General features: G+C 37.5%; 2 protein-coding genes across 3 annotated transcripts in view; one reads left to right on the top strand and one right to left on the bottom strand.

Moving 5' to 3' along the window:
• LOC146481848 (cyclin-Y-like protein 1) overlaps positions 1–13,638 on the bottom strand; it is a 41,982-nt gene extending 28,344 nt beyond the window's left edge. Inside the window, exons 1-11 of one of the 2 annotated variants that reach the window (XR_014864324.1) lie at positions 13,249–13,638; positions 13,074–13,127; positions 10,366–10,433; positions 8,861–8,952; positions 7,614–7,649; positions 6,944–6,998; positions 6,132–6,251; positions 5,153–5,267; positions 4,812–4,863; positions 4,535–4,697; positions 2,502–3,788 (exon numbers count right to left, since the gene is read on the bottom strand). Coding sequence is in view for 1 of the 2 variants with exons in the window: in XM_085107933.1 (XP_084964059.1) it covers positions 3,672–3,788; positions 4,535–4,697; positions 4,812–4,863; positions 5,153–5,267; positions 6,132–6,251; positions 6,944–6,998; positions 7,614–7,649; positions 8,861–8,952; positions 10,366–10,433; positions 13,074–13,127; positions 13,249–13,375 (999 nt within the window). In the remaining variant the exon portion in view is untranslated. Of the gene's footprint in view, positions 1–1,877; positions 3,789–4,534; positions 4,698–4,811; positions 4,864–5,152; positions 5,268–6,131; positions 6,252–6,943; positions 6,999–7,613; positions 7,650–8,860; positions 8,953–10,365; positions 10,434–13,073; positions 13,128–13,248 lie in introns of those variants that run through there. The other variant, XM_085107933.1, reaches the window with a different exon arrangement.
• Positions 13,639–14,963: 1,325 nt separating this feature from the next.
• Positions 14,964–25,035, top strand: LOC146481847 (outer dynein arm-docking complex subunit 4-like). Its single transcript, XM_085107792.1, has 9 exons — positions 14,964–15,187; positions 15,749–15,880; positions 16,707–16,860; positions 17,660–17,724; positions 18,322–18,499; positions 20,917–21,334; positions 21,881–22,164; positions 23,429–23,563; positions 24,252–25,035. The coding sequence occupies exons 1-9, from the start codon at positions 15,068–15,070 to the stop codon at positions 24,536–24,538; spliced, it is 1,773 nt and encodes a 590-aa protein (XP_084963918.1). The 5' UTR covers positions 14,964–15,067; the 3' UTR covers positions 24,539–25,035.
• Positions 25,036–25,818: the final 783 nt, after the last annotated feature.

Genomic DNA, 25,818 nt, shown 5'->3' with positions numbered 1-25,818 from the left:
GGGAATGATCTCTACAATCTTGGACAGATTAAAATGAAAAATTAACCCCCCCCCCGCCAACATCAATGATGAATTCGCGCGCAAAGCAAAGCGCGCCATTTTTCCATCATTGAAATGGTGGGGGGGGGGGGGGGCTGGGGGGGAGGGGTGGTCTTAATTTTTCATTTGATCTGTCCAAGATTGTAGATGTCTTCAAGTACTTGAAATGTGTAATGGAAGGTGGATGTTATCAAGAATTGTTTGTAAAAATATATTTGTGGGTCGTGTCAGTGGTAGCTGTTGTTATAGATATAATGTGAAAAAAGTGTTAATGTTAAATGCGAAATAATAAAGATTGATTGCGGATTGAATAAATTTCAATTACAAATTGACTCATTCGATAACGCAGTTCCAGAGTTTAGACTGGTTTAGTATATGAGCCATTATACCATGCTCCACAAATTTGGTAAGAGTACGGTCAGGAGGAAACATAATATCACTAAAACATAAAAATTTAACAATTTTTCGTGGTTGTTTTTTTAAACAATTATTTCACTTGCGTTTGTTGGATACGAGATGACTATAGCCAACTCGGCGCCTCGCGCCTTGTTGGTTAATACTAATTGTTCAATATATCGAATTGCTACAGGTGATCTCGAGCTTACGAGGAAAAATTCGTTTCAAATTTCGAGCCAAGTATGACTGGAGCTTTCCTCCAGGTTTTTTTTTTTCAAAGTTTATGGTCACCCTACTTCAGAAGCATTATAAATCGCTGTAAAACTTCAAGTTTTGCTAAAATACAGCTAAAAGAATATTTCAATCTTCGTGCAAAACGAAACAGTTTAGCTGTAGTCGATGTCAAGACACCCCCAGGATGGCCCAAAGGTTCGCATGGGAAAACTCCGCTTCGGCTGCCTGTGGTTTCAATTATTGGTGGAAACAGAGACGCCGGTTATCCTAGCCCATTATATAACAGTTTAGTAAAGCAAAATAATAGAAAAGGAAAGGCAATTTTATGCCTTTCGTTCTAGGATAACGGGCGTCAACTGCAAACTAGAGATCATAGGTGGTCCCTCAAGTACAAATTTAATTTTAAAGATGACACTACTGGGGCTAAAAGCGATAAAACAACAGGTAACAGGTCACAATGCCCTGTTCGCTGTTCGGCTTTCACCCAGGCCCTCACGATCAAAACGTTTCAGTGACGTAACAGAAGCGAACGGTCGCTCGGATCACGTGACCCGTAACGGATTGACCGAGGTGAAGGACAGAGAGAGGCCTAGGAACTAAGCAAGCCCAAGCCCCAAAATACAGCGGGGGTGGCGTGTGTAAAGGATCAATAAAAGTAGAAGTTCTGGCGAGGTAGTACTAGTGGCTTCCTGCGAATCTTGGGTTTTCTCAGGGTCCGTTGGAACCCACCCAATTTTTTTTTTTTTTTTTTTGGAATTGATACAAGCAAAAATTTGGCAGCTAAAGCTGGTGTGCTTCCAGAATCTGATAATCCCGCGAGCTCTCAGAGTCTTCATCTGCTCAAATTTTAACAAGTCGATGACACTTTAACCCCTTATATCAAAGAACAAATTCTCCCATCTTGTCCCTATACTTTTCTTATAAAAGTACTGGGGAGAAGTTATTAAAATATCAAGAAAATTCACCTTGGGTGATCATATCCTTAATTCTCATGACCCGAGGGGTTGAATAAGCATTGATATTACAAGGAGAAATTTGATGCTGATCACTGTTAGGGCTTAAAGGGTAAAGTCCCAACAGATAACTGCATCTTATTTCTCCTTACAATATCACATACTGGTCATGAAAATGAGGGAAATGATCACAGACAAATTCTCCAAACTTGTACCACAAAAAATAAATGGAAAATAGTGAAGAGTACATACGTATTGATATTAAAAGTTTAAAAAATTAAACTCTCTCTCTCGTTTAGCCCAATTCTTATCAACTCTCATGCGCTGTACAAAGGAATGTCAATGCTTGCTCTGGCTTGGCCCTTAATAGTCAGAAATATCAGTCGTCTCCTTTCCCTAACCCACAGGGGTGCTGTGTGTCGGTGGAAGATGGCTTGCATTTCAGACTAGGCTTTTAACTCTCCGAGCTGGCACCATCTCTTAATAGGTCTTAAACGAGTATGAACTCGTCACTTTTTCGTTTTGTTTGGCTTGGATTCTGATAGACATTACAAATATTATTATTAGTATGTAATGAAACCGTCAAATATGCCTTGCGCGGGTTTCCCCATTTTGCAGTTTCCGTAAAATTTTGATAACAGCAATTCAGTGCTCATTCATACCGCGGCCAACTTGCCCATATTTTACCGAAGAGAAACTTGACCTCCATCTAAAAGGATAAAATAAACTAGCTTGTATTTCCTTCTTAAAACTTCTGTTCCTGTTACACATTGACACTTTTAAGTTACGTGCTCATGAGAAGATAACATTGTCCCACTGGACTTCTTCCCTGTTCGGGAGGGGAGGGGGGAGGGGAGGGGGGTGGGGTTGGGGGAGGACGAGCGGGGGCTCGTTTCCGCGCACAGCGGATGGTAATCAAGCCTATGTAGATACGTGGTGTAATCATCATATAGTGGCCAAGCCTACGAGTCTTGCTGCTTCTACCGGGAATGGCTTACAAGGGTGTATGTCACGTCCTGAAAAAAACTTAAATTCACGGCCTAAAATTAACAATTCTGCACAGACCGTTCAAAAGATCCTATTTTTGTAACAAAATAAAGAGTGAACAGTGAACAGCGCATAAATTACTAAGTAAACTTTTCATGGTAAAAGCAAGATAAGAGATACCCAAGTATCACGTTATGAGTAAAAAACCTAAAGTGAACTGTTCGTTTTGGCGGGTTAGACTTCTTAACCCAAGTTTTCTTCTAAAAAGAAATATGTTTCCTGAACCTAAAATCACTGCATGTTTCTCCAAATGGGAGAAATTCCATTGAATGTTATCCCTTGGATAAGATCATCACACGACAAGAATGTGAAGAGTTTTTCTGTTGTGTGCAACATCTGTTACAGAGATGCGTGACAAAATAACTGCATTGGTCTGGTCACGCCGCGCACATACGGTCACAGCACCAGAACAGCACTTGGTGTGTTTCGTATCTCTCGAGGAATTGCGTGACCCAATCTCCTGTATATTGCTCGCCTTTGAATGCTAGGTGGAATGTCATGCCAGCAGTGCTTCCATGTCCCTAAAGAAATATCCCAAATCTCTTGACGTATTGCGTGACAACAGGATTGCTTAAGTACGCGTGCATTTGTTTGTTTTCCCATGCTGCATAATTCCACCACATGACTCAATTTCCATATTCCTTGAAGGATTATGTGACAACAACACTATGCACGGCTCGTGTTGCAGGGGGCTTGTCATGCCATACATTTGGCTTCTTACGTCAGCAATAGTTGGCTTTCAACGTTGTGTACTTTTCCTTAAAATATGTCGAAGGATTGTGTGACAAGAAGACTAGTGGTGCATCACGCTAGTAACGATGTATGTCACGCCTGCATGCCACGTTACTAACGTCTCGGTTTTCCATTTCATGCCTAAAGGAACTTCATCTCCAACAATCTGCACATGTCTCTCCATCAAATCAAACTACAATCTGCAGTAATCAATTCCTCGGCCATAAACGTTTCTCTCAGTGCTACAGCTGTAATGGTATCCATTATTCGTCATGACAGAATGGCCATGCTTCTTCGGCGAGGCGTAAGTGCATCAGCGCTTTTGGAACGGTACAAGTTGGACGTATGTAAATCTCGAAAACGCTCATCACATACACTTGAAAGTGCCTATAGCAGAAAACAAGATGGGTTTATTATACATTTAATAACATGAATGAAAACTAGCCACACCTAATTCGAAGCACTTTTGCAACAGGCAAGGTTTACGAAAATGCTTAACACGTTGATTTAGAGGGTGACCTGCACCGTTTGTAACATCTTACATGGTTGGTTGAGAGGACAAAAAACCGAACAACAGAACAATGCTCCCAGCCCTAAAAAACAATGCAGCTGCAGGTTATCAGGGTCCAGTGAAAATAGAGCTTTTGAAAGGTGCAGGTCTACTGAACTGGGAAATTCAAGCTCTCCACCACGACAAGGTGGCAATCCACCATGGACCTGAGAGCTTAATGGTGTTGGTTCTAAGATTTAAAGAGCTGGGATCCACGCACCCTATCTACTAACTGTTATTGAAAAAATAAATAAAGCACTTTATTTAACTGTCAATGTATTTAGCCCAGAGCACTAACTGGGAACACTTTCCAGATCAAATTGGAAGTGTTGTCTTATGAGGAAAGGGGAAAACCGGACTACTCGGGAAAAAAGCCTCTCAAAGCAAGGAGGAGAACCAACAGCAAACTCAACCCACATGAATGTGTCCAGGAATCGAAAACGGACCACTTTGGTGGGAGGCAAAGTGCTCTCACCACTGTGCCATCTCTGCTCCTCAAACTCTCTTATTTGCTCTGATTTGTTCACTGAAAGTGAAAACCACAGTAGCTTTTGGTCATCCTTACATGGTAAAAAAATCTTACCTCAAGTTTTCTTGCTCTTTCCTTGCTGAGTGGTTCAAGAGGGAAAACTAAATCATTGGCATCAGCAAGCGACCGCAAGTCGAAGTAGTATTTAGCATAGACGCTTGACGGCACATTAATATTAAACTGTAATAACTCTAAAAATGCTCTTTCTAATTCATTCCTGTGGAGGCAAATGAAAAAAGCTGTTACAATTTAAAGGTGACTCAAAATTATAAGGAAAAAAAAAGAAGTGCAAGTTGGCTAATGCTAACTCATGAAATTTTGAAAAACTTACATGTCTTCAACTGTAATGTCTTTTAAAATTTGGCAATAGTCTACATTCCATACTGTTGAGAGAAAAGAGCACATTTTGAAGATATGGGCAAAGTGACCATCAGCCAGCAGCAGTGTTCATTAGCCAGTTACAAAGGTAGTTTACAGATCACATAAGTAGTAAGGGGGGTCAGTATAGTCAGTAGCCAATCAGAAAACCATATTTCAATCACATGATCAAAATGGCCATGGACTTTATCAACCCATTATACTACCACAATATCCTCTAATAACAACCTCTTTATATTGGGCCTTTTGTTTAGTCTACATATTTATTTAATAACACTGTTATTGATTTCCTACCTGCTTGATCATCCCAGACTTTGGATGATAATAAAATTGCACCAAGCAAAATCCTTTTCCAGTTTCCAGGATGTGCATCAATCTCTGCATATGTCAGAAGTCTCTCGAGATAAACCTGAGACATTCAATGGAAAAAAGAGAAAAAAATTACGGCTTGAAATTTTATCCATTTCATTTAGCTTTTAACTGTACAGGTACAGTACAACCTCACATTTCTTGTAATAATGGCTGCTTTGGTTGAGTTAGTGTCAAGTTCTTTCCACAGACAAGAAACTCAGACAAAGTCTCTCTCTAGCCTGGTGTATAAATAAGCACCAACAAAAATGCTCGGGATGACCCTGTTATGGAAAAACATCCCATCTAGAGGGGTGTAGTAATATCCTAGTTACTTCAAGGTGGGTATCCTGTGATGGACTAGCATCCCATCCAGGCAGGAATAGTAATACTCCTAGTCACTTCATGCTTTGTATCCTGTGATGGACTAGCATCCCATTTAGGGGGGAGTAGTAATACTTCTGGTCATTTCATACTGGGTGGCCTCTGATGGACTAGCACTCCAACCAGGGGGGAGTAGTAATACTCCAAGTCACTTCATACTGGGTGTCCTCTGGTAGACAAGCATCCCATCCAGGGGTTGGGGGAGGGGGGTAGTAATACTCTTAGTCACTTCATACTGGTTATCCTGTGGTGGACAAGCCTCTTAACCAGTAGAGAGTGGTTCTTCTCCCAGTGACTTCATGCTGTATATCTAGTGGTGGAAAAGCATTCCACTGAAGCTCTGGTTGTATTGGAGACCTGGACCTGAAGTGCAACTTTATACAATGTTCATTTTCATTACATTGGAGCAATGGACCACATATCCACAGGTCCCATGTTTAAGTCCCCCTCTATTTACATTACTTTGTTTCATTTATATCCCTTGTAAAGCCCATCACCGGGGAAAGAAAATTTCAACTAATCGCTAAATTAGATGACTTACTAGTGTAATTATCGCACATTCTGCTGTGAGTTGTGCGGCATGAAACAGAGTCTTGATAAACTTGTATATGTGTCTGTGTTCTGGATCAACTCTGTCGTAATAATCTGGAACAGGGTCATGCTTAAAGGAGAATAAAAACACTGACAGTAAATAAACAAAGCAAAACAAACATTTTCTGTAGCTGACCATCATTTCCCTTAATTCCATGGAAAACAGGTAGCAGTTTTTTCTTATGATGTGTGCCAGCCTGCAAATACTGCTACATCTCATTTCGAAAGCAACATACTATTTGCAACAAGACAGGCTAGATAATTATGAATATATGCAAAATTTTGATATTTACATCATTGCTTGTAAAATCATGACACTTAAACATTTGTCTCTCAAAAAGTATTGAACACACCACACTCAAATTTTCATAAAATAATTAATACTAGGTTTGCTGAGCTCCTTCAATAAATTAATTTCGAGCATTTCTATTGGCTCATTTTTTGGTTTTCAGAATTTCATCCTGGGGATGCAAGCTCTGTTGGTAGCCCACAGTTATGTCCCCAGACCTCCTTAGGACAGCAGTGCTTGCCTTCGACGCTCAATTTTTACCCCTCTGTGCGTACAGTACAAAATTGTCTCGCTACGTATGCCCCTGTTTATAAAAACCATTAATTTTATTTGTAGCTTGTTTGGTTATTATGGTTAATATAATGCTAATGACACTAAGAAGGTAAACAAAGATCCGCCTATCTGCAGAAAGAGCTGGATTCCCACATAACAATAGTGATTGATAAATCCTTCTGTTTTGTCATTATCCATACCGTGAGAGGATGAGCCTTTTCATCAAATATATCAAGAGATCTCACTTCTCTGTCCCTGGAATAAAGAAGAGCCATTTTCTAGTCAGAATAAACTGTAGTTGTCAAGAAATAAATTTTTCTACTATATATTTATTCATTTGCTTGTCAATATTCCTTTCCAATAAATTCTCTAGTCACTGCAAAAAAAAAAAAATATATATATATATATAATATTGTTTCTTTAATTAATACGACCACCAGATGATACTTATTAATTTTATTGACTATGGTAGAGATCTTGCACCGGGTCGTACTGTAAAGGATCCTATACAATCCTACGAGATGAGGAATCCTGTACAGCAACTGTATTGTTTTTCATGATATTTCAGTCTGAAGTTTCAAATTCTGTCTTCTTTCTCCACAAACGAAATTGAGCCATGAGGCAGTTGAAAAAATGAGCCACTCAATTTCGTTTGACAAGAAAGAAGGAAAAAAAAAAAAAAATTTTCACACCAGGGTATGCAAGATCCTACTTAGGATCTTATTTTATTTTACACTCAGCTATCAAAAAGTACAGCTGTACATGTTAACTGAGACAATAAAGTATTGTCTGTTTTCTACTATCAATAATTTTTTCATCTGAATAAAGACAAAAAGCATTTTCTCTGTAATAGACAAAACAAGAACTCACCTGTTTTTTATATGGTAATAGATTGCTAGCGCCACACTGTGAAAAAGTGAAGAAAAAGTAAAACAATTGAGATCTTGGTAATTTCGCCCTCAAGCAGGAACAACTATCAATCCCTTAAAATTAACATACAAAAATATAACAAATTATTTACCAAAACTGATAAAAAAGACTTGGAGCCCAGAAAATAGACTGAGATGCTTTTCTCTCCCTCAATTTATGAAGAAAATGATTACCTTCTCATATGAAATTAGCACTCTATGAAATTAAAATGAATTTCTAAACTTCATTTTACTGTGCCTTTAAAGGGACTATGTCAGCAGGGGGACATGCGCAGTAGAGTCCGTGCATTGATAGAACCACTTTGAAATCATTGGCCCAACTTTTTCAAACACCATCGAAGAGTTCACAAAGCTGAAGCCCTTTTCATCTACCTGAATCGCGTTCATCTTTGGAAAGTTAGCTAAATATTTTATTTACAAATGTTCCTCAGTAATTACAGAAGCTGTTTGTTGCAATATTTCTGAAATCGTTTGCTCTTAGAGCTTGATTAACGTGGATTTGCGATGACCACTCGCGGCAGTCGTCGTTCTGGCTGTGGCAACGGCACAAAACATAAAAAGTTTGGAATTGAGAACATTGAAGGATTCGCCTGGATAGTTATTAGTTTTATTAGACCTCGCTTGACCTGGATATAGCTATGAATGAATTAACATATGATGGGTGTAAATCAGACATGAATACAAATACTGCGTTGATTGTTTTGACAAGCCAACTTTCTCTTCCTCTTCTTATTGTGTGTGTAAATAAATCAGTTACGTGCAGTGTAATTTCGTAGTTTTGCAGGGGCAACCGCGGGTTTTGGACGTAGTTTTTCGAACACAAGTAGTTTTGCAATTGCAAGGATTGGCATATAAACAAAAGGAACTCATCCGTGTCATTAGTTATCCCTGCATTGGCAAAGGTAAGCTGACCGATAATTTACATCAGACAGCACATATAAAATGCGAATCAAGCTGTTAAACTTAACTCATGTGATACACTTCAACGACAGCACAGTCTGTTTCCATAAGCTTGGCAAAGCAGGAACATGAAAACGTATCTCCATGCGTGAGAAGGTGCGATCGACACAACGGACGCAATGGCGGACTAACAATAGTACCTCGACGAGTCATATGCAAATTAGTCTTAACCAGACTCCACTTAAAACTTATTACTTTAATGAACAAAAAGAACAAATTCTATTTTACCATTTAATGGTGGACTTTAGATTTGGCTGACTAACGGTACTGTCATCAAGGAAGATTGTCGAGCAGGAACTAAATTTTCTTGTTAGAGTTCCCTGGTTAAAAAATGAAACATTTATGTGATTAACAAACAAATAAATTTTTGTCCTGATACCTTAACTATTCAATTTAGCATATATAATGTTCACTTCATTTTGGAGTAGGTTCTGAGGGAAATGATGCTTTAATTTCATTCAACAACAACACCTTAATATCTTGTGTTACTCCTCCATCCCCCATCTTACTTGGCTGTCAGATTTTGAAATGAGCCCCTCCTCTCTATTAAACCACAACCTTTTGTATAACCCCTCCTCCTCCCCTCTATTAATTCTGTAGATTTTTTTGTGGCTAATTAACATTTACGCTAAGTTAAATTTGAGCCAGAGGCTCGTCAGCGGTCCATCTACAAAGTTGTATGCAGGGACACCTTCGGGAAATTTTTAGTGAAAACTGCTTTGCTTGCCATTGCTAGCTTGCTTGCATTTCCTGTGCAATTCCTTTGAGCTTTACACACCCTGCCCTCCCTCCCTGTGGGGTTTACAAGCATGATAGGTTTTCCACTGAGCCTCTCAGGGTGACTGGTGCATGGGTGGGGGGCTCGGACTGAGTTGCCATGATTACCTCCAGGGACCTGGCAGGATGCTTCATGGTGCATACCCCCTCATCTTGCAGCACCTAATCCCAAAGCTTGAATCTCTGGTGATGTATTTAATCATAGGTTACTTAACAAGTCCGTTTCACCATATACATGTAGGTGTTGTGGTATAAATTTTTTTGGTTTAAAATTTTGCAAACCAGTTTTAATTAATTGTATTTTCCTTTGGTGCAGTGTCCATTACCATAATCTGAGACAAAGGAAAATAAAAATCAAACTGGTGTGAACATTTTCAAACCAAGAAAAAAATTGAACCATAACATAGACATTGATTTTATTTACAGTTGCTTCAGTTTTTTATTCTTTTTTATACTTAAGGTAGAATTAATAAATGTATTAGTTTTTGACAGATGAGAGCCACTTCATGGACATGCTGTCAATAAATCATCATCATCAGTAAGCCCCCTCCTCACATTTTGTATATTGATCAAATTTTGTAATAAGCCCCCATTTCCCTCTATTTAGCACACCCCCTCCCCCCCCCAACCCCGTCACTTTTAAAACCAGACTTTATCACAAGCCCTCCCCTCCATTACATGTAAGCTCCCTTTGTTTATCAGAATATCATTTCATCTCACCACCACTGGGTTGTGTGGGCAGTATTGAACTATATCTGAGCAACTGATAGTGTGCACCTGTGAGAATTGATTAAACTCATCAACAATAGATGAGCTTGGGAGCTGATGCCTACACCTTGTAAAAGGTTGGTGGAGGCAATTTTTTTATTTGTACACATGGAATAAACAAATTCAGTTAATGAACATTTAAAAATTTGTATGATCCTCAAATATTTTCATTAACTGTCAATTCTTACTTCAACCCCATTTCTCTTCTCACTTCCTGTTGACATTGTGCGCCTTCCTGGAAAAGTTCCATTGTTACCTTGCGAGAAAAGGGAAGCAAATTTTATTCAAGAGCAATCAAGATCTTTAGGAAGAAGTGAACAATCGGATCACAAAAACTCAAAACAACTGCAAAGAAGGGGGAAGGGGTGGGTGGGGAGGGAGATCACAATAAAGGGGTACTTGCATCTAAAAGTAATGTTCAGTAAGGGTGGACTTAAAATTTGGATATCAATTTATTGCTTTTTGTGGTGAAATGATATATTTATGGTCACGGATATTAACTTTTTGACCACCAACGAATATTATTGTAGAGAACAAATACTGCCGCCAGTCATGTCTTATGTATAATTCCCTTACATCCCTTTCCAGAATTAGCTACCAGAGTGATCAGATCCCATCACATCTAAACATGGTGCAAAATACCAAAAATGTTTGAGCATACAGAGAGACAGGAACCACCTAAGGGCCTCTACAGATGAGAGACACTATTATTGATTACTTTTTAGTTGTTGATGACAAAAAGTTATTGAATTGATGACAAAGCATCTCATGTGTGAATCAAGTTATCAACTACAAATGGTGTAAAATAAATTCATTGACAACAAAGTAGTTTTCCTTTTTCAAAAGGAAAACTACTTTAGCTGTTGATAACAAATGCAACAGTTGTTATCGACGACTCACTTTCCCCCGCCTGTGAGTAAGCCATTGATTACTTAAGTCTATTTCTGCAGCGATGAAGCTAATGGCCACCATTTTCTGCACGATGTATGTGCATTACAAGCAAATTTCCAGGCTCCCTCAATACAGGTTATTGACAACTAATCTTTTTGTGTGTGGAAACGCATTTCCGAACAATAATAGTTGTTGATTCAATTAAGGTGTCGATTGAAAATAGTTGTCAATGACAATTTGCCTTGTCGTGGAGGCCCTAAGCTCACATGTCAGTTTTTCCACAGGAGTTCCTGGGTGAAGTCCAATTTTTCAAATTTGAGATGCGTAAATTAACCAAACTATATTGACACTCATAACAATCTTTTTGCTTTCTGAGTAAAAATGATCTTGCAACCGTCAAGATCACCCGTGATATCAAGGTTCTCTGAAGGGTATTCAGCCCTAACAGTTGTTACGGCTAAACTGTCCTTAATGAAAGCTCTGCAAGATTCCAAATTTTCAATAATTTGATGAAATGTTTAGGGTTGTCATCAAGGTTTGTGTAAAGTATGTGTGATAGCTGTAGACCCTAGATGCAATCTTGATTCAAAAGATTATCATAACTACAGACCTGTGGTAGATAAATGTAACATGACACTTAAATGACAACCCCAACTTTTAACCAGGTGATTATTGTGATCAACATTGATAGATGAGTGAGTTAAGTATGCATGGACCATAGAGAGAGGTTACCAGGTGCTTACAGTCAGTTAACATCACACATAATGAGTACTTCCGAGAATATAATGAACATTTGAATTCCATTTTGTAATATTAGGCATTTGAGTGGAATCTTAAATATTTCTCTGGAAATCTTCCCAAAAAAGAAGCATAACAACTGAAAAATAATAATAATAATAATAATAATAATAATAATAATAATAATTATAAAGTAATAATAATTTTTTTAAAATATTCCAAGTAAAATGCTATTAACAGGTTAATAATAATAATGATAATAATAATAATAATAATAATAATAATAAAAATAAAATACTTTGGAAACAATTTGTTAATTTTTGAAATACTCAAGGTTGTAATGTACAGAAAAATTCATAGCTTTATACCGTCAATAATCTAGGGAAATTTTTCACGGGAACTCTGAAATCTCTCTGGTGACGTTCAAATTGAAACTTCCTCCCTTCAAATTTCCAAAATACTGGTCGTGAACCCATGACGTATGTGGACTGTAAATTTGTTTCAGCCAGCAAGTCTACATCATACACAGCTTGTGAAGAAAATTAGTGTGTTGTTCATTGGCATTAAGAAATAATGTCCAATAGAGTATTATGTATTTATTCTTGGAAGACCAATATATTAAACTTTTCCAGTTTAAATTGGTTAACTAGACAGTTTCCACACATAACACCACATGATTACAGTAAACTGATTTCTTGAACAAATGTTATACTGAATGGATATTATTATGCTAACACTTATTCAAGCCAAGGGCCTTTTAATTAACAAGTTGAGGAAATTAGAAAGTATTCTTGTGGAATTTTAATCAATACCCTAATCATTTAACATTGACCTGTGGTGCTAAACAAAAACACCAGACTTCAGTATAGCTAAGGGTCACGTTTCTTGAGCCGATGAAAAGTGAAAATAATTTTGTAAGATTTATCCATGATGGTTCTTCTTGAGACGAAGTTAGTAAATGGTAAAATAAATATGCTTAATTTCAGATTTCTGAAGATAAGAAAATAAAAGAAAAAACAAGAATTTCACGTACTTGAAAGTAAACTAAAATCGGGTTAAATTTCTTAATATAATCTGCGGAAAGAATATGAGGCTCTTGCGGAAATAGGCTTAATTTTTAACACAAGATCAGGCCATACGGCTGGGCTATATATTCGAAGATGAAACTTTACGTTGCACACAGACGCACATGTGACTTCGAGGTGATCGCACATTAACATGGCCCGAGGTTTCCAGCAAAATGCGAAATTATATTATACTGACTTACCTGGATTCGACATAGATCTGTGTAAAAACAGCGTTCCCTTGTGATTTGAAAGATCTGCGGCGAAATTAGCGAAAGAAAACCCATCAATAATCCAATTTTGTTCCTTTAGCACAAATCAGCCCTTGCTACAACCGATTAGCTTGAACAAACACTTGGGTGTCTGGGCTGTACGAACCTTCTCTGTCGCTTATGTGTGGTAGTTCGAAGGACTCATTCGCGACCCCTGTCCTGTCATACGGCTCGTGTTTAGCCATATGCCCGCCATGAGGCGAAGGAATCACACAACACTGAATGTTACCCATCGTACGTTCGTGCGAGGATATGCTATCTTCCCCTTCGCGACAACTTGGTTTTCCACGATCCCTTCACGCCGCGAAACTAGCCGCTACATTCCTAAAGCCTGTCAATCCCTCGTTGCAGATATTTCTCCAAGGAGCTTTGGGATGTCCACATTGTCAAGCGAAGCTGCTTTGAAAGGCGTATTTCCAGATAAAAGTCTTGTATTGACATCCAAAACTGGAAAGATTCGACCGAACAACAAACACACTCAACCATGTGGTTCTGTATTTTGATTGGTTTGGAAGTAACGTTACGTCACGGATTGATCATATATGGAGAAAGCTCTGGCTTTTTCAAAAATATCAATTATCACGTCCAATGGAGCGTAGAACGACGTCACTTTTATAGAAAATACCTGCAACACAAGCTTTAATATCACTTCATGGCTATAAATGCAGCGTAACCCACTTTTAAAGAAAGTACCAGTACAGCATGTTGAATCTGAATTTTTTAGGGGGATGGGATTAAAAAAAACAGTTTTTAACATTTTTGCTGCAAATCCATCAAACATGATCAAACGACTTAAAAATCAAAAGTGACTTTGTTTGAATGAAAATACCACTTGTAGTACATAAGAAATGGAACATCTTTGACCCTTATCACATGTTATTGATACTCTTACAAAAATATTTATTCGGTAAAAACTTCCAGGAGGCATAAAAAATATTCATGATGTAATCGCGAAAATAAGTCCAGAAAATATCTAAATCTATTTTCAGATAAGGTTTATATATTTTCTTCGGCAAACTACTTCAATTGGGTTTCTTTTTACGTCAAATGATTTATGTCATATGCTTACAGTCTACAAGTGGTAAAATGAGTAGGCGTAACCTTATTTTCTTTTTCCGAAAAGCATGCATGATCGCAGGTTATGAAAATGTGACCCCATTCCTGACTTACCGGTAACTGTGTTTGTAAGGAGCAATGCAACATGAACAAATACCCGGGTATTAAAATAAAAGCACCGGATCCTGTAGTTAAGGATCTTATCTGCAATACATTGACGAACAAATACAGTGACAAAAATTAATTAAAACGATTATATTTCTAGAGAAATATATTGAAGAATCCAATATTTCAGAAAGGCAGAGCCTTTCTTCTACAGGAAAAAGAAATTACAAAAATTTTAAACTGCAATGATTATTTCTAATACCCTAAAAAAGAGAGGCTGTGCTTTTCGAATCAGCGAAATGTTGGATTGTTTTCCTATTGAACTGTGAAATCGAGTGAAATCACCCTTGCTTTTTATCGTCGCTTTATTTTGCTTTTGTTACGTCTAGTCTCATCTTCCTTTTTGTCGTTGAAGTATCAGAATGAAAGGTATTGGTAAGCTTCTTTCAATTCGTGACAGTGATTCCTACATAAACAATCAGGATATTAGTTAACCAGGATTAGCTCTGTTGTATTCTACGTTCTACGAGTGTCATATTTCTGTAGTGTGGAACATTCTTGTTTGGTATACCTGTGGCATAAAGTTCCAAGTAATGCGGGCACGAATCAGCGGATTCGAAATAAGAAGAGAAGTACTGGGTTTCACTTAGCAACCTTCCTCCTTGACGACCACATGTGAGGGGCCATATTTACAAAATTTTGCATCTTCATGTTGTCTGGATAAAACATCAGCGATCTAACGAACAAAACACGTTTTTGCCGCAATGTATGACGATGATGAGGAACCCGAGGGTCCGAAGAGTTCAGCCACGACTTATCTTTCCGAAGGAAATGTGCATTTTAACCAGGGAGAGTACAAAAAGGCCCTTGATAGTTACACGCAGGTTGGTGACTTTTTATCTACGCGTACGTGGAGGAAAAGAGCTGATTATTGATTTATATTGGCAAAGATTTTTACTGTATTTATGTTTTTATTTTGTTAGTTTGTCTGCATGTGCTAACCATGCTCTTTTTGCAGCTGATCTTGCTTACATAGACCGAGAAAAAAGTGCAAATTTCCCAAATTTTATATTGTAACGTTCATGCAAGACAAGACGTCAGAAAACATTCTATATATGCTTAAAAACTGGAAATTATAAATATGGTTAGCTAGTATTGGCAAACTGTACAAACATTCCGAACTTTAATAAGGCCATTTTAGACGTTATTAATATTGTAAGCAATCCCCACATGGCCGTTCACATGAATTGGCTGCCATTTTGAATTTGGGGCAAACTTGGAGGCAAATAATTTATAATGGTGTAGGACTGAGTGGAGTCCAATTCGGTATGTAACCATATAAGCGATTAACAAAATTGGATGACGCTTAACGGGAGTCCAATTTGTTTCATCACTATTTTATTTTGAACTATGTAGCTATGAATATGATCATGGTTATTTTGTAGGCCTTAGAGATACAGCCAGGATACAAAGACTGTCTTGTTCAGCGATCAAAGTGCTACCTGCATCTGGGTGATACTGATGCGGCTTTGAGAGATGCAGAGGAATCTCTTGCAGAAGATCCTGAGTATATCAAGGTACAGTCAAAATCTACTTACTGTATTGATTAATGGTAGCCATTTACATGTACAATGTGATAAATGAATTCTATAGCTGTATGATATCATTGTGTTCTATTGTTGTAAGCCCAGGGGGTGGGGGACTCCCATATAAAGGTGACAGGGGTGATCGTCAGAAATTTTGAGAGGAACTTTTGATGTGACATCTTGCAGGCCTGGCACAATTCCCTCACACCTCCACAAGAAAGTATGATAATTATGTTCCTCGATCATTTACTGTCCAACTGAAATGTCAAGAATTGAGGGGCTGAGTGAATGACCATCTTATAAATGCATAAATTTTAGGTCGATATTTTTTCATTTCACTCAAAACTGCCTGTTGTGAATTGTTTGCATGTGACATTCGATTGAATTAGAGAACACCACATTATGTTTTTTTTGTCATTGTAGATAAAGCATCATCCTGTTTTTCTGTGTTTTTCTTCGCTTTTCTTTTCATGATGTATAGGTTGGCCTTGTTTTCTTGAAAACTTAGCGTAAACCAGCGGAAAAAATAGAGTGATATTCTCTGACTAAATTGAAGACCATGTGCATTTAGACTCAGACACTTTAGAATGAAGCAAAAAATCAACCAGAACTTCAACTTAAGACGGTTGTGCAATATTATAAGCCCTTCAATTATAAGATAAATGGTAGATAACCATATGGTAACCAGTCATGCAAATTTTTGTACAAAAATTTCAAACTGCTACTAACATTCATTTAAAGGTATGTCATCAGAATTGGTAACTTTCTAAATTTATTTAAAACAACTTGTTCTTATGAATTTTCTCTTCAATTTTAGGGCCTTTACCAGAAAGCAGAAGCTCTTTATTCAAAGGGTGACTTCGAACATGCTCTTGTTAATTTCCACCGTGGAGGCAAACTGAGACCAGACAAGGAAGAGTTTAAATTGGGAATCCAGAAGTCTGAAGAAGCCATTGACAATGCTATTGGAAGTAAGATCTGCTTCATAAAACAGTTACAAGTGTTCATGTAGTTTTCATGTATTTTGCCTCTTCGCTCAGGACACTGCAGTACTAATATTAATATAGTCCAACAGATTTGTTCATACCCGGGGGAGACTCGGGCGCCCTGAGGTCCAAACCTTTACCCTTTGATAGACCATTTTGACAGGAAAGGTAACCCTTTCATATACCTTCCATAGGAAATGGTACCACTTTCACATACCTAATAGTAGAAACACTCTATCTTTTTCACTGGGTGCATTCAAGATACTTTGAAAGGCCCTGTTAAATATTACTAGTTTTCCCTACCCCTTTTTATGCCACAGTTTGTGAAATCCCTACTCTTTTATATACCTTCATCCTGAAAAACGTCTCCCTTTCCAACAGGGCCCCATAATACAACCTGTATAGTCCATTATAGGGAGTACCTCCCCCCCCCCCTGGGTTCATACTAACCCTTGCCACATCATCCTGGGTATGTCGACTTGCTCTCAGAATTAAGCTTACAGAAAATTATGAACTTCAAGAAGATTGTTGGTGATGAACATAATTATATAAAGTGATCATCTTTAGAATTGCATTCAACCAATCAGTGAAAATTTTGTAATAAGGCACACCATAAGAGTGGAGGTCCGGGGGGTGGGGTGGGGAGAGGCTAGTGTCTATGGGAGGAGATGGTCTTCAGACTTCAGATCTTCAGAGGTTAATTATACTGGTTGTCATCTCTGTAATAATTATTAATTATTAATTATTATTAATTCATCATTTTTCTGATAATTTTTTTTTGTAGGTAAAGCTAAAGTTAAACTGGAAAACAAGGGAGATCTGTCATTTTTTGCTAAACAAGATGAAGCAGTAAGTCCTTTTAAAATGATATTTTTAGTGAATGATTTGTAATTAATAGTCACCTTTGGAACAACAAACACTGACAATAAATCTTTATATATAATGAGCCTAAGTTAAATTCTGAAATATTAGTAAAGGACATCTAGATGGGATATTGTTTGGTCCCAAACTGATTTGAAAATTTGTCAACCCAAAAAAATTTAACCACAACATAATTTATTGGGATTGGGATTCTGAGAGGAAGGGGGTTGTCAAAAGGTAAATTTTTCAAAAGAAAGTATGAAGTAAAATTAGAACTTCCAAGGGGCTGGGGGGTGGGGAGAGGATGGTCAAACCCAAACAGTCTTTCATGGGAGAGTAGGGATATTTTCCAGAGCAGCATTTTAATACTGGTGATGCAGTACAGGGTGTCATAAGATTGTAATGGGTAACCTCGTTCTCAGGGTTTTTTATCTCCCCACCCCAGAGAGAGAGAGAGGGAAGAATTCCCCTGCCCCCTCTGGAATGGGGAGTGTAATGGGTTTTTCACTCTCCCCTAGGCCTGTAAGTGCTACAAGGTATAGAAAGTTTAATCTTATCTTTTGACCCTATTTTCGTCCTTTATAGAAAAAGACAAACAAGGGCTACAGCAAACCAACCACACAGGCAGCAAGGAATCAACAACCAGCAGCAAACAGAGGAAAAAATCCCAAGAGTCCTGTTAAATCAGAAAAGACTGTTAAACAGCTTTTAGGAGAATTGTATTCTGATAAGGAATATCTGGAAAAGCTTATGGCTGACCAAGGTACACTAGCTTTTTTATTAAATTGTTGGGGATATTAAGTAAAACTCACTCTGGCGGAGTAAAACTCTGATATTTGAACTTATAATGTGTGGTTCCAGAAAATATCCATACCCCCACCACGGAGGGAATTTCACATAGGACCCCCCACCCCCCAGGATTTTCCATTTTCAAGGTATTTTCTTAACCCCCCACCCCTTCGGAAATTCCTCAAATACAGAATACACCCCCACCCCCCTCTGGAAAAGTTTTATTTCAAAAGAACGCCTCAAAAATCAGTTTGATGTGAACATTTCAGAAATATCAAGAACTGCCTACACGAGGAGAAAATATGCGTTATCGAAGAGCGCGCGCGCTGTTCAATTTCACCGGTAGAGTTTGCCAAAAAGCTCTTGATATTGAAATAATAAATGTGGTGTTTCATATTTACCTGTGGTCATTGACATCAAACTTTACCATTAGCTTCACTGAAGATTTTAAATCTAAATTGTTGGAATAAGTCCGGCAATGCAAAAATGTGTTTTTCATTTAATTTGCATATGTCATGTTTACGTTCCTATGCAAATTTTAGGAGATCAAAAAGATTATCGCTTTAGTTCTACTCAATTGATGATTTTTCTCCTGGTAATCATTCAGTCTAGTTATTTTAGTCAATAGGTTTCCTATTCAATCGGAATAGCATGGACAAAATAAGCATTAGCAGGGCAGGGAGACAAATAGAGATTTCAGATCGTAACTTGAAACCGCAGACGAAATGGAGCCGCAAAACGAAATTAGCATGTTCACGTTCTTATGCAAATTTTGTATGGGATCAATAACGCATTAAAAGAATTTTGAATTGGCTCTATTTTGTTGAATTTTGGCATAGAAATTAAGTTAATAGTTTTGGACTTAAAGTTGAAATACTTTCGACAAAATAAGTTTTAACACGGGTCAGTTTTGACAAACCATAATTGACCCCGGGAATTGACCTTTGCCCGTAACTCTACACAGCATACAAAAATAACAAACAAATATTTCAATGTTTTATGTAAAATTGTGGCTTTCACTTTATAGCCATAAAAAATTTTCTCTTTTAAACATTGATACAAATTCAATTGTTGCCAGTAAACAATATTTTCTACGCAAGAAAGTTTCACAAACAACAGTTTTATAATAATTAACTGAGTCACGCAACGCAGACATAGATTTCTTGTCTCAGTTGGAATACTTCGCTTACAAAGGCTTTTCGGAGAAGAGAAACATGTTTTTAATGTAACAAGGGTTTCTTTAAAACAGTTAAACAAAGTAATGTCTTCAAGAAAGATCTACGAAGTTGCAAAGTTGGTAAGTTACAATTTTGAACATTTATGTCTGACATGAACGTGAAGTTGACCCTCTGGAAACTTATCCAACCATTCACCCCTCCTCCCCTCTGGAATTTCCTGGGCCATTGACCCCCCCACCCCTCTGGAATTTCCAATTCCCTCCGTGGTGGGGGTATGGATATTTTCTGGAACCACACAATTACGACTATTCCATTAAAACTGATAAAAGCAACCCAAGAGAATCATGAATGATTTCTTCTGTTCTCTATCCGTTTGAACTGAAACAAAAAACTCCTCTCTCTTACTTTCTTGAGCTTTTAGATTGAAGTTAAATTTATGCACAAATTGATCAAATTCAAAAGAAAAATGGAATCATTGGGATTTTTGGATGAACTATGTAGATTGAAGCCAAGATTTCAAGACCAGATAATTTCTCAAATCATGCATGTATGCTCTTTTTCCACAATCATTAGCTCTTCAAACAGAAAATTAAAGTGCAAACTGCATAGGATTAGATTACGTCTTGAGTTACTGCCATTCATGTATGTATATGCTATATACTTAGGTATGTGCTGCGGTCTGAAGGGTATGGTTTTCAAGCAGTTTCCTTAGTGATAGGGTAGAGAAATGAGAGAGTGTTGGTCTAGAATTATTAAAGCCCGCCACACTAGCTGATTTTTTGTCGGCCGACGAAAAATCTTCACTTGCTGGCTAGTGTCTGGTGAATTCAGACAAGTCTGTGACAAGATCAGGGTTTGTCGGGCGATATCTGACAGTGCTAGATCTCAAAACGTCTTGTCGCGGGCCTTGTTGTCATCTACTGTGAGGTGGACCAAGACAATTTGTTGGAGCTCGCGTGCGCCTTAACCAATTAGGAAATGTCATGAGAGGTGTGAAACAAGGGTCTTTTCCAACATGGCGGAGACCAAAGCTGAGATCAGCGCGGAGATTGGCTAGTGTGCGGCAAGCTGATGGCCTGACAAATTTTAACCCGATTTGACCCTAACAAAAAATCTACAGTTCTACGACAAAAAATCAGCCTGTGTGCGGCAGCCTTTAGGGTGAGAAAAATTTAGTGTGGAGTTCACATAATTTTGTTCTCTTGCCTCGCAGGTTTTATCCACAGCTGTAGCAGTAAGCAAATTTATGATCTAGTGCAAGAAGGCCTGGATTATTTACACACAAGAATTGAATTCTGGAGGCAGCAAGAACCACTGTACGCTCGCAAGAACAAGAAGATTCCACCAAAGAAACAACAGCAACAACAAAAACCTGCTGATACGACAAAGTTCATTTTGCGATCACTTGAGGAAATTGATCAAGCAATTGCCGAAGGCGAACCCGAGAGCAGTTTATCTAAGGCACAAGCAACGCTCAAAACAGTACAGTCACTCGGACCAGAGAGTGTGCCAAACAAAGCTGAAGTTGTTGGCAATTTATACTCATGCATTGGAAATGCTTATCTTGAAATGGAGAATTATGACGAAGCTTTGAAATATCATGACAAGGACCTCAAGGCTGCGAAAAAACAGTAAGTTTTCAATGGCTATGGATTTTAAATTAATTTAATTTGCAACTCTCTCATTTAAAATTATCCAAAAATTTTTTTTAGAAATCCCACAGAATGTTGTCTGGTTTAATTTGACCTTCCCCACTTCTCTGGAAATTCCAGTTTAGCCTTGTTTACCCTTAAAGCCCTATCAGTGATCAGCATAAAATTTCTCCTTGTAATGTCAATGCTTATTCAATCCCTAATGTCATGAGAATTAAGGATATGATCACCCAAGGTGAATTTTGTTGATATTTTAATAACTTTTTTTCATGCCCAGTACTTTTATTAGAAAAGTATGGGCCGACAAGACAGGAGAATTTGTTCTTTGATATTAGGAATTATTAAAAGCAAAGTTTTTTCTTGTGGAATATTAAAACCTAGCATCGAACCACCGACCCTCTGATCAAAAGTCTGAAATGCTCCATTCACACAACTCCACATGGACAAAAATAAAAAATGAATGAACTTTACTGACTTATTGTTTTTAATATAATTTATCATACTGCTTTCATTGATTCTTCTCAGAGACAACAAGGAAGCCAAATCGCGAGCACTGGACAACTTAGGAAGACTCTACGCAAAGAGGGGAGAGTACACTAAAGTCATCGACTCCTGGATGGAGAAGCTTCCACTTAGTAAATCAGCGCTTGAAAGCACATGGCTTTACCATGAGATTGGCAGGTGTCATTTAGAGCTCAAGTACTATCAGGACGCCAAGGAGTTTGGTCAAAAGTCATTGGCTGCGGCAGAACAGGCTGATGATAAGGTGTGGCAGCTTAATGCCACTGTTCTTGAAGCTCAGGCTGAAGGTGAGTTTTGTGAGAAAGAAACTTGTTACAGAATTGACTTCAATACTTTGATATTTGGAGTCTTTTGAAAACATTAAACTCACTCATTTTTGGAGCATTTTACTGTCCTTTAAGCCCTAACAGTGATCAGCATCAAATTTCTCCATCTGATGTAATATCAATGCTTATAATTTTCAACTGCTGAGGTCAATCATGAGAATTAAGGATATGATCATCCAAGGTGAATTTTCTTGATATTCTAATAACTTCTCCTTGGTACTTTCATAAGAAAAGTATGGGAATAAGATAGGAGAATTTGTTCTTTGATATTAGGAGTTAAAGGGTTAAGGATGCTGCCTCCTTAATTGCTACTCTGCATGTGTTTTGCGCATCTTGGGATGAAACCTCATAAACTTATTGAACCTTGATAAATCGACCACCTTCGGACTATGAAGGAAATGACTGGACTTTCTCAAACACATTTACAGTCAATTCAGGTCACGCGTGAACAGTAATTCCAAGAATGAAATGAACATTCGAATTTCTCTTTGTAATGTCCGACGTAAGAATGAAATGTTGGACATCTCTCTGGTAGTCGTTCCGAAAAAGACGCATTAACTGAAAAAAAGATTCAAAATACTTGGGAAACAATAATGTTATTCTTGAAATATTCAATTTTAATTTGCAAGGTAAAGAAAAATTCATAGCTTTATACTGTCAATAAGCTAGGGAAATTTATACGGGAACTCTGAAATCTCGTTGGCGATTTTGAAAACTGACATGTAAATTTCAAAGCTCCGTTCAAATTTCAAAAATAATGTTCACGCGTGACCTGGGTTGACTGTAATAATTCATCAAGAGAAAGCAAAGAAAATCACTACATTGACCATGGCCTAGATATGTGTTCCTAATTACCATAAAATTTTGCCAACTTTAACCAGCTTGAATTTCTCCAAGAATTATTGATCATTTGAGAAGCCATATTAAACACTTGAAAGTGTACGTGTGTTTCATCAGATATCCAAACACCTAAGTTGAAGTTGTTTAAAAACTTGGCTGCACCTCGTTTTTTCAACCTTAACTTCTCAGTGTTTGGATATCTGATGAAACACACCTTATCCTGTTTGATATAAATTTAATTTATTTGTTCGGGGCACAAAAATGTGGTCATAATATCAAGGTGGTTGTAAGGTGGGGTTCCACTCTATTGCACTTCCCCATGATAACTGAATGATCATTGGATCTGTTGATATGAATTCAAAATACCAACAATATTCCTTTGCAGTAAAACTTGGTGATCTTCAAGATGCTCTGCAGTCTTTTGAAAAGGCCTTGGAACTTGCTAAAATCTTGGAGGATGAAGCTGCTGAAAACGCCATTTCTAAAGCCATCAATGATGTAAATGACAGAATTGCTCAAGGTATGATAAACAAATCCATGTATTATAATGATTATTTTTTTTATATCAAGGATAATTTGTCAACATTGCTATCCCTTATAGTATAGTCACCATCATTTTCCAAGCATTTCATTTTGTGCTCTCATAACTAAAGGTGGTTTCTCCTTGTTAACTCTCTGGATGAAATTCTAAAGTGCAACCATTCAACAGAACACTAATTCTGTGGCAGGGGGGTATTCCCCCATATAAGCTGTACACTAGGCATGTGTGGCACCAAAAGGTATGGTTTTTGAGCCACTTTGGTGCAAAATAGGGGTATAGATTGTGTGGCAATTCAAACCAAAGCTGCTGAGCAGTACTTTCCTGTGGTGCTGTTTATTATACTGTACAAGGTGGTTCTAACTTTTGAGTCTGTGGATGAAGTCCTAAAGTGTGACCATTAAAATGAAAGCTACTGAGCAGTACTTTCCTGCAGTGCTGTTTATTGTGCTGTACAAAGTGGTTCTAATTTTAAAGAACATATTAATTATGACCAAGATTCAAATCAAAAGCTATTAAGATGTGTTGCTCTTTTTTTTTTTAATTTTGCTAGTTGAAAATATTGTTTTGGGGTGCACTTCATAAAGGAGATATTGTGCTAGCTTGTAAGAGCTTGAAAACTATTACAACGAGTGCTTCACTTACATGAAACAAATATGGATTGTTTTAGGAGTTAAATCCAGTGAAGACAATGCTGAAGAAGAACAAGAAGGATCCAAAGAACCTGAGAGCAAAGCTGTAGAAGACGAAGAAAGTAAAGACACAGAAGCAGTAAAAGAAAGTGAAGAAGAAGAAGGAGTGAAAGATGAACAAACCAAAGAAAATGTTGAAGAAGTAAAGGGAAATGCAGAAGAAGAGGATGAGACGAAAGACGATGTAAAGCAGGTCGAAGATGAACCAGAGGAGGGAAGGAAAGGTGTTGAAGCTAGTGAAGACGATGGTGTAAAGGAACAATAAACCAGACTTTATAACTATAATGAATGTATTTAGTTTGAATTATTATTTTTTTCTTGGCTTGTTTTATTTGTGGAAAAATAACTCTCTAACTCCCAGGATAAAATAATCGTAAAAAACCTTAGAATGCAGTAAAGTGAGGTTCTCTGCAAATTTCAGAGTGTTCTCATCAGTTGAACAGTTTAGTTTGAATTTTCGACCTTAGTTTGTTGCCATATTTGCATGGAAAGAAACAACTCTACAAAACTCTCAGGATTAAATTATGAAAACCTTGAGCACTGAAAAATGTAGTCCTTTGTAAATTTTAATTAAAAATCGCCACCTTTGAACTCCATGAGTGTTCATGTACCTTTTTCATTTTCGTTTCAAAACATTTTGTTGACACACTAAAAAGATTTGCAAACAATCTAAAAGTGTGCACAAGACTTTATTTTGACTATTTTAAGGAGAATGTACATTTAAATCTTAACTGCGAAAGTGTAATAAATATTGGTAAAGAGGTTGTTGGCTGTTGTTTAAATATTTCCCACCAGAAATGACTGTATATAAATTTAAAAAAACCTATCATGAGGTGGGGGAAATTGATAAAGTACCAAAAGTCTAGACTATGGGCACCTTCCATTCGTTAGAACAGGCCGACCAAACCGGTCGGTCAGTAAATGGATCGTATCATTCTGAAGGACTTATTCTTCATATTCTTCAAAACGGCACATTCTGAGTGCAATGTGTGCCAATTTGAAAAAAAATTAAAAAAAAAAAAAAAAAAAAAGAAACTTGTTCAAAATACTAGAAAAGACAGTGCCTATTTTTGTTTCTGTGCACATGTTCTGCACATCTTGAAAATCCGGATTCCTATGGATGGTGCCCACTAACATAGGGATATTTCTGCACGATTTAAAACTATGTAAAGAAAGCAGAACATAGCAAGTGCTCTTGTTATCCATAAAGAAAATTGGAAGTGACAATGCATTTTTCAGAGATAATCTTCAATTTGGTAAAAAAGGCCATACATTGCTTTGTATTTAAGTGCTTTTTAGAAGAATAATATTGTTGCCTAATATTCTAAAAATTGCGTGGTTACCCCCAATTTTCTTTCTGGATTCCAATGGCCTGTATAGTCTTAAACTGGTTTGCGAAATGATTTGTTTGGCCAGCCAATTATGACAAATGGAAAGTGCCATACAATGTAGTAGCAGGGCGTACTCTTGTAATTGGCTTCTAAATGCCCAGTAATGCCCCTTTGAAGATTTTGCAGGGCCTTTGTTTCTTATAAAATGGGCCTC

Source organism: Pavona decussata, unplaced genomic scaffold (assembly GCF_977016875.1).
Source record: "Pavona decussata unplaced genomic scaffold, jaPavDecu1.1 SCAFFOLD_48, whole genome shotgun sequence".
NCBI lineage: Eukaryota > Metazoa > Cnidaria > Anthozoa > Scleractinia > Agariciidae > Pavona > Pavona decussata.
Note: the sequence above shows the minus strand (reverse complement) of the source record. Positions and strands in the feature narration are given on the sequence as shown.

Bases quoted from the DNA above. Each gene is read 5' to 3' on its own strand.
- LOC146481847 (XM_085107792.1), top strand. From the start codon at position 15,068: ATGTATGACGATGATGAGGAACCCGAGGGTCCGAAGAGTTCAGCCACG. The intron at 21,335-21,880 runs GTAAGTTTTCAA...GATTCTTCTCAG, and splicing joins CTCAAGGCTGCGAAAAAACA to AGACAACAAGGAAGCCAAAT. The intron at 22,165-23,428 runs GTGAGTTTTGTG...ATTCCTTTGCAG, and splicing joins TCTTGAAGCTCAGGCTGAAG to TAAAACTTGGTGATCTTCAA.